Source organism: Haemorhous mexicanus, chromosome 16, assembly GCF_027477595.1.
Source record: "Haemorhous mexicanus isolate bHaeMex1 chromosome 16, bHaeMex1.pri, whole genome shotgun sequence".
Classification (NCBI taxonomy): domain Eukaryota; kingdom Metazoa; phylum Chordata; class Aves; order Passeriformes; family Fringillidae; genus Haemorhous; species Haemorhous mexicanus.
This window is the reverse complement of record NC_082356.1, coordinates 14,045,100-14,057,155: the sequence shown is the minus strand read 5'-3', so window position 1 is coordinate 14,057,155 and position 12,056 is coordinate 14,045,100. Positions and strand designations below refer to the sequence as shown.

The 12,056-nt window shown below is 50.1% G+C and overlaps 1 protein-coding gene across 1 annotated transcript; it reads left to right on the top strand.

Moving 5' to 3' along the window:
* The first annotated feature begins 3,483 nt into the window (after nucleotides 1-3,483).
* On the top strand, nucleotides 3,484-4,432 carry LOC132334980 (olfactory receptor 14A16-like). Its single transcript, XM_059861101.1, has one exon. It carries the CDS (start codon nucleotides 3,500-3,502, stop codon nucleotides 4,430-4,432), a length of 933 nt encoding a protein of 310 aa, XP_059717084.1. The 5' UTR covers nucleotides 3,484-3,499.
* Nucleotides 4,433-12,056: the final 7,624 nt, after the last annotated feature.

The window sequence follows — 12,056 nt, the reverse complement described above, 5'->3', positions numbered from 1 at the left end:
TGCATTGTTCTCACGGGATGGCCTCAGTGGTTGGGGCATTTGGGAGGGTTGGCTTGTTACTAAGGCAGCACCTGACCTCCAATCAAGGTGTAAGAAAGTGATCTCCACCAGCGGACAGAGAAGAAGGAGGCGATTGACAAGACTTTGGGAGGGGCTAGAGGTATAAAAGACAGAACATCCATTTTGTTTTCCATTCAGCACATGGTGACTGAATCCTTTGGTCCTGGTGCTGTGTTCTTTTATTTTTTTCAGTCTTCTGTTGTATTTTGATAAGATCTTAATAAACCATTTAAATTTTTGAAAGTAAAAATCATTTCTCACGTGGGGTTGGGGAATGTGGGGCAAGGCTGTCTACACTGGGTCAGCTCTCAAGGTAAAACTTCTCTGACCTGGCCAGACCTCCTTCTGAGCAGCCCTGGATCAATACCAATCACAGAATGCTGCATGCAATCACCTCTTGTATAATAAGAACAGCAATACAAGACACCCTTTAAGATAGGAATACGTTTCCTAGAAGCTCTTTGAACTATTTCTCCATAACTGTAAAAGGAAACCTTTCTGATGAACTGCACTAGAGCAGTGGGAAATCAAGGCAGAGCCATGGTTTGTCAGGACTTGCTTGATCCTAATGAGCCCCATGGTGCATCTGGAGCTGAGCCCTTGAATCTCAGGGCCTGAGAGGAGATTGCAAAAACCTTTCTAGGAATCAAAGTCAGAAGAAAACCACAAGGTGTCCCCAGGCATGAATGGGTCCCACTGAGGTCCATCCCCAACAAAGGCTCCTCATGGACTCCTTGGAGGAGAAAACTGGAGGCCAGGATGGCACAAAAAACCTCTCAGAGATTCAGAATGGAAAAAAAACTCCAAAGTACTTTAAAAACATTGAGTATCTCAAAGCATTAATGAGCCCCACTGAGTGTCAATACAAAGCTCTCAAGGGACTAATTAAAGCAGATAATTGCAGGCTATGACTGCATAATCTTTCATATAGAGTCTGTATCAAAAGGGAAACATCAAGTACCTTAAATAACTGAAGTACCCTAAGTATTAATGAGCCCCACTGAGTGTTGTTACTGACAAAGCCTCCCCAGGGACTAATTACAGCAGGTAATTGGAGGCCATGATTGCACAAACCTCTCAGTAACTCCAAGGCAAAAGCCAAACCCAAAGTCCTTTGAAAAACCTGCAGTCCCTGGGAGCATTCAGGAGCCCCCAGGGCCATTGCTGAGCAAGGCTCCCCAGGGACTCCTTCCAGCAGATCCTTGAGGCCACTGGGATGTGGGCTAGGGGGGGATGCTGAGGGCAGGACAAGGGGCTGACAGTGCCCAGCCTGGCTGGGGCTGTGCCAGGAGGCCCCAGTGCCTCAGGACAAGGTGTCTCCTCCCAGCCCTTGGTGGCACAGACCCTGCTGTGGCCCAGGGCACCAAGACTTGGCTTCTCTTTGTCCCCACCTGTCATCACTGCCTCCAGTTCTCTGCTCTGCCTGGGGCCTGGGGACACTTTCTCAGTCGTGTCCCTCAGTGGGACCCATTAAAAGTGAAAGAAACTTTGGAGTGTGATTCTGACTTGGAGTTCTGGAGAGATTTCTTCAGCTCCCTCTCAGGGACTGAAGTTCAGAGCCTGAGCACAAAGCCCCAGAGGGTCATTAAAGTCCTTGTGCTGTGTCTGTGCTGCTGAGCTGGGCTGGGCTCCTGGCACAGAGGCAGCTCCTGGTAACCAAGAAGAGCTTCAAAAGCACATTTCTCTTGATGAGCAGCTCTTCTCCCAGCCCAGCAGGGCTGGGGCACTGCCTGCAGCCACCCCGGGCACAGCACAGAGGCACAGAGAGCTTCAATCAGTCAGGGCTGGGAAGGTGCTGAGAAGTGCCTGGGGCACAATCCCTGCCAGCCCTTGGCACAGGAAGCTCTGGCTGCAGGACAATGCAGCTGCAGCTCCTGGAGCCATCTCCTAAAGCTGGAACATCCCAATGCCTGCAGACTCTGTGAGTACAACTCTGGGTATTTCTGGTGCAGGGGAGGTGAAATGCTCATGAAGCTCTGACATGCTGAGGGGTTCTGGACAGTCATAGAATATTTCCAAGACAAGGATTTTGATAAAAAAGAGGAAATTTTGTAAGGCTTTATATTCAGTGGCATAATATTAGGGAATTGCAGGGAGAAGGGATAAATATTAAAGGTTCATTAGGAAGTAATAATAATGAATTTTGACAACAGCCAGAGAGATCTGAGCTGTTACTTTTAGTGATCCATAGGTTCACAGGAGATCCCTAATGTGTTTTCAGACACTCTGCCCTTGGATAGCACTAGCATCACCTTTGCTGGAGCCATCAGGCTCAGTCTGAGCTGTCCTTTCTCCAAGCTGCAAACAGAACCTGCCCCCAGCCAGTGCCCTGCAAACAGGCAGGGTTCTGTAGGGCCAAGGAGAGTGCACAGAGATTTGGGGTCTGTGAGTGCTGGCACAGAGAGATCAGGCACAGGGAAACACCTGCAGGAGGAAAATCTCCAGGAAGCAGAGAGAAGATCAGGCAGTGGGAGAAAACAAAACCCAGAAATGCTGGGGCAGGGAGAGTTGAGAGATCTCCACAGGATCTCCTGCAGTGCAGCCCCTCCCTCTGAACAAGCCCCCTCCTTCCTGTGCCCCAGCCAAGCCTCTGCCCTCAGGGCCAGGGCTCCAAGGCGTGCAGCCCCTCCTGTGCAGGCAGAGCTGCAGCAGAGCCTTGGGGCAGCTCTGCAGCCCCGGGCCCAGTTCCCTCTGCAGGGCACAGGGCTGGGAGCAGCTGCCCGGCCCTGGGGGCTCTGGCAGGGGGCACAGCTGGCTCAGGGTGACGCTGTCCCCAGTGCCCGGCTCTGGGCAATGCTGTCAGTGCAGCCAGGGAAGGAGCTGCATCTCCCTCAATCCAATGCCATCATAATGGCACTTGGAAGTCTCCCTGAGATTTCAGTCCAAGCTGGGAGCTTCAATCCAGGGTGCAAACCTGTCCTAGAGCATCTCTGAGTTCTAAGATTGATAGGAAAAGGCAGAGGTGTTGTGACACTGAAAATGCTGTGGGGTTGGTGAAATGATCAAAGCGAGTCCTTGGCTACAAATGTGGAGCTGGGCTGTGGTGGATCCATCTGCTCTCAGTCGTACCTGGTGACATTTTATGTGAAGAATGGGAAGGTGATCAGCCTCCACCTGACAAAGGATAAAATATAGAAAAACTTTGAACAGGTCAGAATGACAGACCATCTCCTCAAATCCCTACTCATCACTTTGCCTCACTGAACTTGCTCTGTTCTCCCTGAATGCAGCAGAAATGCTGAGTGTTTCTAATATCCAAGAACACCAGCAAAGATGTGGGACCTCTAAAAAACGCAAGAACACTTGAACAACAAAGCATGTCCATCTGTGTTACACAGGAGGGGGTAATGGAAATGGCTTTGATTTTGGTACATGTATCTCCTCTAACACTTCACTGTCCTTTTCTCCATGAACAGGTCCCCATGTGCAGCCCCAGCAAATGTCCAACAGCAGCTCCATCAGCCACTTCCTCCTGCTGGCACTGGCAGACACGCGGCAGCTGCAGCTCCTGCACTTCTGCCTCTTGCTGGCCATCTCCCTGGCTGCCCTCCTGGGCAACGGCCTCATCATCAGCGCCGTAGCCTGCGGCCACCACCTGCACACGCCCATGTTCTTCTTCCTGCTCAACCTGGCCCTCAGCGACCTGGGCTCCATCTGCACCACTGTCCCCAAAGCCATGCACAGTTCCCTCTGGGACACCAGGACCATCTCCTACTCAGGATGTGCTGCACAGCTCTTTTTTTTGTATTTCTTCATCTCAGCAGAATATTTCCTCCTGACCATCATGTGCTACGACCGCTACGTGTCCATCTGCAAACCCCTGCACTACGGGACCCTCCTGGGCAGCAGAGCTTGTGCCCACATGGCAGCAGCTGCCTGGGCCAGTGCCTTTCTCAATGCCCTCATGCACACAGCCAATACATTTTCCCTGCCCCTGTGCCATGGCAATGTGCTGGGCCAGTTCTTCTGTGAAATCCCACAGATCCTCAAGCTCTCCTGCTCCAATTCCCACCTCAGGGAACTCTGGCTCATTGCTGTCAGTGCCTATTTAGCACTTGGTTGTTTTGTGTTCATTGTTTTCTCCTATGTGCAGATCTTCAGGGCTGTGCTGAGGATCCCCTCTGAGCAGGGACAGCACAAAGCCTTTTCCACTTGCCTCCCTCACCTGGCTGTGGTCTCCCTGTTTGTCAGCATTGGCACATTTGCTCAATTGAAGCCCCCCTCTATCTCCTCCCCATCCCTGGATCTGGCCCTGTCAGTTCTTTACTCGGTGGTGCCTCCAGCCCTGAACCCCCTCATCTACAGCCTGAGGAACCAGGAGCTCAAGGCTGCAGTGTGGACACTGATGACTGGTTGGTTTTGGAAACATTAAACTGCTGGGCAATTTCCGCCAATCACTTGTAATAAAAGTTATATTTGATACTTCTTGTTGGTTTTGTTTAGAGGTTCTTTTTCTTAATTTTACTTCTTTTCATCTTGTAAATAAAGAAGGGTACTTGTTTACGTCATTTCTCATTTTGTAAGTTTTCTGCAGAGATGCCCTTTTGTTGTCTTCTCTGTAGCTGCAGCAGCAATGTCTGTGTGCAGAGCTAGGGCAGGTCAGTGCTGGCACAGCAGCTGTGCCCAGCAGCAGCAGCACTTGGTGTTGCCAGTGCTGCTCCCGTGGCCCTGCCCCGCTGCCCTGGTGGCCCTGGTGTTGCTGTAGGGCCTGAGTGCTCTCGGGGCCGGGCACAGTCCTGGGGGTGTCAGTGCCAGGGCTGCAGCAGGGACAGGCCATGGGCACTGCTGGGGCAGCGCTGACGCCTCAGGCCAGGCCCTGGGGGCTCCAGGCTCCTTGCCCAGGCTCTCTCAAGAACACACCCATGCCAATGCTCAGCACAGAAAACCCCCATGAGCAGCCCCAGGGTGGCCATGGGCAGGCTAGGGGCAAACAGCATGGCTGGTGCTCTGCAAGGGCCCTGGGGGAGATGGGAAGGAGCAGCAGAGCAGGGGCTGATCCATCCCCACTGTGCTGGACAGCCCAGGGCAGCGTCCCAGAGCGTCCTCATGGAGCTGCCAACAACATCCCCCCTCTGCAGCCCTGGGCTCTCCCCCAGCTCACACAGGTGCCCCATCCTTGCAGGCACAGACACGGCAGCACTGGCTCAGGAGCCCCTGTTTGCATTGCACAGAGCAGGGGGAGCACCCCCATGCTGTTGGTGTGGGGACATGAACCTGAGGGAGCACAAATGCCATCAGCCCCTGGGGCCAGCAAGGGCTGGGGGACACCAGGGAAACCACTCAGCTTTGTCCTGGCCTCTGCAGTCAGCCAGAAAGTTTGTTCCTATCAGCTGGGGGTTTCATGTCCCACTGCAGACACTGTTGCTCAGAGCCAGGGCTGCCTGGCAGCCACCCCCAAACTGCCCTCAGCATTTCCTTTGCTTCACCTTTGCTTTCTTTACTCTTCCCTTGTAAAAATTTCCTTCCTCTTGCCCACCTCTGTTCCCTCCCCTGCAAACAGCCCATCCCTGTTTGCCCTTTCCTCTCTGGCCCTGCTCCCCATTGCAGTTCCTGACTTGGCACCCTGGGAATGTCCCTTGGGCAGCAGGATTATCCTCCAAGTGCTGCAGGAATTGTCTGCAGGCTCCTGCAGTGCCTCCTGCTGCTCCCTTGCCAGAGGCACCACAGGCCAGGGGGGCACATCTGGGCTGCTGTGTCTGCCTCTGCAGCTCCCTGTTCTGGGCAATGAGGAGGAGCTGCAGAGGCTCTGCAGGACTGACAGGATGGGCTTTGGGCCTGGCAGGAGAAGCTGAGGGACCTGGGCTGCTGGAGCTTCTGAAGAGGACGCCCAGGGCTCATCGTGTGACTGCTCCAAGGGTGGTTTCAGAGAATCACAGAATCAGCAAGGGTGGAAAAGACCTTGGAGATCATCAAGTCCAACCTGTGCCTTGCCACCACCTTGTTTCCCCTGAGCCTCCTCTTTTCCTGATACTGCCTTGACTCCTCTTCTCCTTCTCTTCTCCAGGATAAACAACCCCATCTCCCTCTGCCGCTCCTCACAGGACTTGTGCTTCAGACCCCTCACCAGCCTTGTTGACCTTCTCTGGACACGCTTCAGCCCCTCCATGTCCTTCCTAAATTGAGGGGCCCAGACCTGGACACAGCGCTCAAGGTGCTGCCCAACCAGTGCTGAGCACAGGGGAAGAATCACTGCCCTGCTCCTGCTGGCCACACCATTCCTGATGCAGGCCAGGAGCCATTGGCCTTCTTGGCCACCTGGGCACACTGCTGCCTCATGTCCAGCCTGCTGTCCATCAGTCCCTGCAGGTCCCTTTCTGCCTGGCTGCTCTCCAGCCACTCTGTCCCCAGCCTGTAGTGCTGCAGGGGTTGTTGTGGCCAAAGTGCAGTACCCGGCACTTGGACTTGTTAAACCTCACCTTGCTGGATTTGGGCCCTGGATCCAGCCTGTCCTGGTCCCTGTGCAGAGCCCTCCTACCCTCCAGCAGATCAAGACTCATACCCAGCTTGTTGTCATCCACAAATTTGCTCATGGTGGACTCAATCCCCTCATGCAGACAATTAATGCAGATATTGAAATCCACGCTGGCTGGCTCTGATCCCTCAGCCATCCTGTGGGATCCCTGGGATGGCACTCAAGGTGATCTGTTCCATACCCTTGCCAGGCACCCAGGTCAGGCTGACAGGCCTGGAGTTCCCCAGATCCTCCTTCCAGCCCTTCTTGGGGATGGGCTCACACTGGCACCTCCAGTCCTCTGGGACCTCCCCACTGAGCCAGGACTGATGGTAAATGATGGAGAGCAGCTTGGGGAGCTCATCCACCAGCTCCCTCATCCCCCTGGGATGGATCCCATCTGATCCCATACACCTGTGAGCATCTGAGTGGCTCAGCAGGTCAGCAACTGCTTCCTCCTGGATTCCAGGGGGCTGTTCTGCTCCCTGTGCCCATCTACCAGCTCAGGAGAACACTTGTCATTAGGACAACCTCTCCTAATACTGGAAATTGAGACATACAAGATGTTAAGTAGCTCAGCCTTTCCTTATCTTTAGTTACTTTATTCTCCACTACATCCAATAAATAGTAAATATTCTCCTTATCCCATGTTTTATTATTTTTTTAAAGAAACACTTTCAATTATTTTTCACAAAAGTGGCCAGGTAAAGCTCTTATTGAGCTTTCCCCTCTCAACTTTTCTTTCCGCATGACCTAAACACATCCTTTAACACTACCTAAGTTGCCCAGCCTTCTGTCTGAAGTTGATGCATCCACTTTTTTCCCCGAGTTCCCACAAAAGCTCCATGGGAAGCACGGACAGTAATTTTCCTCACCAGCTCATCTCTTGCCACACTGGAACAGGCTGCTCCTTCCCTCTATAGATTACTTTCTTGAAGCGTGTCCATCCTTGTTGGACCCCTTTGTTTTTAAGGGCTGTTACCCTTAAAAAAATCAGGACCTGATTCAGTACTCCCCACATCAGCATCCTAAATAGACTAAAGTCTGTCCTTCCTAATTCCAGAAGTTTTGTTGCTGCCCCTCCTTCTTTCACAGAACATTGAAAACTTGATTAGTTCATGGTCACTGTGCCCCAGGAAGCCTCTGAGCCCCACATCTGCCACCAGCCCTTCTCTGTTTGTGAACAGCAGGAGACAGAGCTTTCCTTGGCAGTGGGAGTGTTACCAAAAATTTGGTAAAGCAAAAAACTCCTTAACCCCAATGTAGTATGAAGAAGCAGCATTCTTTATTCAGCAGGATGCACGGGGGACAGCTCCTCCCAAAGCCCTGCATGCTGAGTACAGGAAAGTTTCTGTTTATTTTCTCTATTTTCAACACATATTCATTGATTGTTCTGGACTAAACACACATGTGATAATCATTTCCCCAAAATCATTAACACATTCCCCCTCCCCTTTACCCATGTGTTCTTCTGTCCTGGGGGTCTCTCTGGTGGTCCCTGGTGGTCGTGGAGATCAATGTCCCAGTGGGCCTGGCTGAGCTGGCAGGGCACTGAGGCTGGTGAACTTCCAGTTCCCCTTCTCACACAATGGGCATTGTGTGCTTTCCATAGGCCTGGGGTTTTGGAGAACAAGCTCCAGGTATCAGCTCACCTGGTGTAGGCAATTTATCATCTGGTAACATGAGGTGACAGAGTGGGCTATAACTTCACAGACTGGGTTCTGTGAGGTCATCAAACAGCTACAACATCACAGACTGCCTCTGTGACATCTCAGATACAGCTCTGACATCACAGGGCAGAGGTCTGAAGTTCCAGAGCAGACTATGATATCACAGAGTTGGCTGTGACTCAGTGACCAGCTGTGTGACATCAGAGAATGGGCTGTGACATCACAGAGCAGGCTGTGACATCCCAGAGGGGCTGTGTGACATCCCAGCAGGGCTGTGTGAGGTCACTGGGTTGGTCACTCTGCCCCAGCTCCCCCTCACAGTTTCTCCCAACAAGTCCAATGCTGTTCATGCCCAGCAGGGTCCCTGTCCCCCGGTACTTTCCCCATCCCACCTGAAGCCACAGCCTCCACCAGAGGATGTTCCACAGGATCCACCCCAGAGACTGACATGGGGACAAGGGGCCAGGGCTGTGTGACCAGGACATCAAGGACATGGATTATCCAGGTCACTGTGGCCTGGTTTGGGTTCCCCAGGGCAGGAAAGATGTCTGGCAGCTGGAGCAGGGTCTGGGAAGGGCCTCCAAGGTGGGGCTGGAGCCCTTGGGCTGTGAGCAGAGCCAGAGGGAGCTGGGCTTGTGCAGCCCGGAGCAGGGAAGGCTGAGGGGCTCCTCATCCCAGCCTGGCAGTGCCACCAAGGAGGTGATGGAGAACACAGAGCCAGGCTCTTCAATGGGGGGCCTGGTGGGAGACAAAAGCCAATGGGTGGGAGGGGAAAGAGGGGAGATCAGCCAGGACATGAGGAGGTGAAATAAGTCAGGCTGGTTTCAGCATTTCCTCAACACCAAGAGCAGCCTGACCTCCCTTCTCCATCCACCACTGACAGCTTTGCCAATCAGGAATTGTTCAAATTGTTTTGCCCGCGCTCCCGAACGAGCATCCTGATACAAGAACTTAATTGTGTTTATATCTATCACAGAACCACATTTGTCTAAAACCAATTTCAGTATGCAAATCACTTGTGGATGGTGGATTCATCAGATGCTGCTGGGACATTGCACATAGCTCAAGGAAGAGAGTGGTTGTTATTAAATTGTGTCCTGTTCAACCATGGTCTGTTGGCCATGAAGAGAAACTTTCTGTGCCTCTGAGTGTCACCAGTCCCTGACCCCAAAGGGACACAAACCTGAGGAGTTGTGGTTCCCACTGCAGGGGCACTTGGACCTTGGCTCTGCACAGGAGAGCTCTTCATCCCCTTTCTCTCTTTTTCTCCCTCTGGGCATGGAGGGAGCTCCTGACTTCAGCCTGAGACTCGTGTGTGCAAAGAGCAAATTTGGGCAGAATCGGGGCAGGGAGGGTTTGGGGGGCCTTGGGACGCAGAAGGTGCTTTCCATTTCTGGGCACAGAAGGTGTTTTCCATTGCTCTGAGACTGCCTGCTGTGGAAAGTGGATTTAATCCAGCAGAGGACTGACTTTTGCATTTGATGGAGCTGTGCCTTCCCTTGGCTTTGTTGGCTGACAAGAAATGAACATCCCTCTGTGTCTCAGGCAGCTCCTTCTCCAAGGAAAGCAGGTGGGAGTTGGAGCCAAGGAGCTGAAAGCTGCAGGTGCCGCCTGGGCTGGAGGGAGCTCAGATTTGCACAAGGCTGCTCTGAGTGCCAGGGCTTGGATGGGGGAAATGGTGGGGTGGATGTAGGGACAGAGTCTGATTGATTGTCAGCCATGAAGGGTCTTGATTTTCATCTCTATTCAAACTGCATGAGGAGGTCCTTGGATATAATGGCAGTTGGAGATTGCGCATAGCAATTTATTAACAGGGAAAAAAAACCTAAACAGTACATAAAAAATGTTTCCTTACTGTCTTTTTAAATAGAACCTATTCAGTTTGAATACACTTCTGAAATCTGTCTAATTAACCACAAAGGATTTGAAAATTGAAATCAAATTATTCCCAGAGGCTTGGCTTGTTAAGGTGTTCTGAATGTTAATGAGCCCTGGGACACTGAATTCCTGCACTGAAGAGCTGAAGGCTGAACAAGCCTGTGGAGCAGTGAAATTCAGCTGCAGCCTCCAAGTTGCTGAGGATGTCAGCAGCCCCCACTGAGGCCATCCCTGCCCAGAGCCCGTGGGGGAATGGGCAGCCAAGGAGAGCGTCCCTGGGGCTGGGGCAGCACAACTCAGAGGCACCAGGGGCTCCAGCTGGGAAATGGAGTGTGGAATGGGGCTGGGAAAGCCCTGCCTGGGCTGCGCCAAGCAGGACAGACAAGCCCTGACCCCCATCCCCAAAACCACTCTCTCAAGGAGACATTTCAAAGGAATTACAATTGTTTGTGTACTCTGAGTTGGACTCATTGGAGAAATGCCAAGAAGAGATTCTCAGGAGCTCAAAACAACAAAACAGCCTTTACTGGCAACTTCAGGAAAATCAGAGAAACTTTGGCAAAAGGTTGATTATGACATTGTAGTGGTTTTGGTTTGTTAATTTAAGATTTTTCTACTCTTGAGATTTCTTAATCAATGTCTTGATGAGTGTGGTGGGTTTTAGTGTTGGTTAATTATTTATGTATTTATTTTGTTGTGAGATTGGATTAGGAGTAGGGTAAAGTAGGCTTAAAATTTTAAAAGAGTATAAAGAAAATTTTATTAAAAGTAACTTAAAGAAGATAAGGCAGTAAGAATTAAAAAAAAATCTTTTGAACACTTTTTTTCTTTACAATTTTTTCTTTTTACGGATAATGTAAAGAAACAGAACTAGAAGTTTCTGGTTACTTTACTATATCTAGAACAGTCTCTTTTTAGATTACTTTGGGAACGAAATTTTTCTTGTTAAGGTTCTGGAGATTTTTTTACAAGAGGAAAAAGCAGGTTTTTTGTTGTTTCTATTTTGTCATGGATAACAGTTTTCCTGGGAACTTTGTTATTGTGAAGTTGTTTCTATTGCTACAAGCTTTTTTACAGCTTGTTGATGGGCCATGTTGACTAATGGGGTATTGCTTTAAAGATGAGTTATTTAGAGGTAAAAGTTTTTATTTTACTTTTAAAATTATTTTTAACTCTTCTAACAGAGATTTTTTATATGAGTACTGGATTGCTTTTTTTTAACCCACTGTTTAAACTTTTAATGAAATTAGAGTTTTTTTAATATTTGGTTTTTTTTAGCATGGCGGGTTTTTGTTTTATATTAATTTGAATTTTTTATAGTTTTATGTGTAAAACAAAAATATTTTACTTTTAGAGTTTATAAAAGGATTTTAATTTTAAGATTAGGATTTTTTTCTTCTTTTTTATTTGGGAATAATTTCTTCTTTACTGACTTTGATGGTTTTATGTTTGTTTTTTAATATGCTTGTAGCTTGTTTCTCTTTTATTTGAGGGAGGATTGAGGTATTGAAAAGGTTAACACCTGAACTGCCAGAACCTTGTGGTGGAAGTTGTGTTTGTATTGTGTTAGGATTGGTTTTATGGTTGTTTTGGGGGGTTTTTGGTTTATTTTATTTGTATGGGTTTTTTTGTATGGCTTGTAGGTTGTAGGGGTTTTTGGTTTTAGTTGTGCTGGGGGGAGGGGACTTGATGGTAAGATTTTAATAGCTGTGGTTGGCTTTGTTCTGGTTGGGGTTCTGTAGCCTCTTTTGTTTTCCTGTTTGGCAGTTGTTGGGGTTTGGTTTGGTTAGAATGGGGCCAATGATGGGGGGGGGCAGCCTGGGGAGGGGGGAAGGGGCTCGGCCCACGGCAGGGCTGCTTGGCTTGGTTTGGTTTGGTTTGGTTTGGTTTGGTTTGGTTTGGTTTGGTTTGGTTTGGTTTGGTTTGGTTTGGTTTGGTTTGGTTTAGTTTGGTTTGGTTCGGTTTGGTTTGGTTCAGTGTGGTTGGGATGGAGGCTG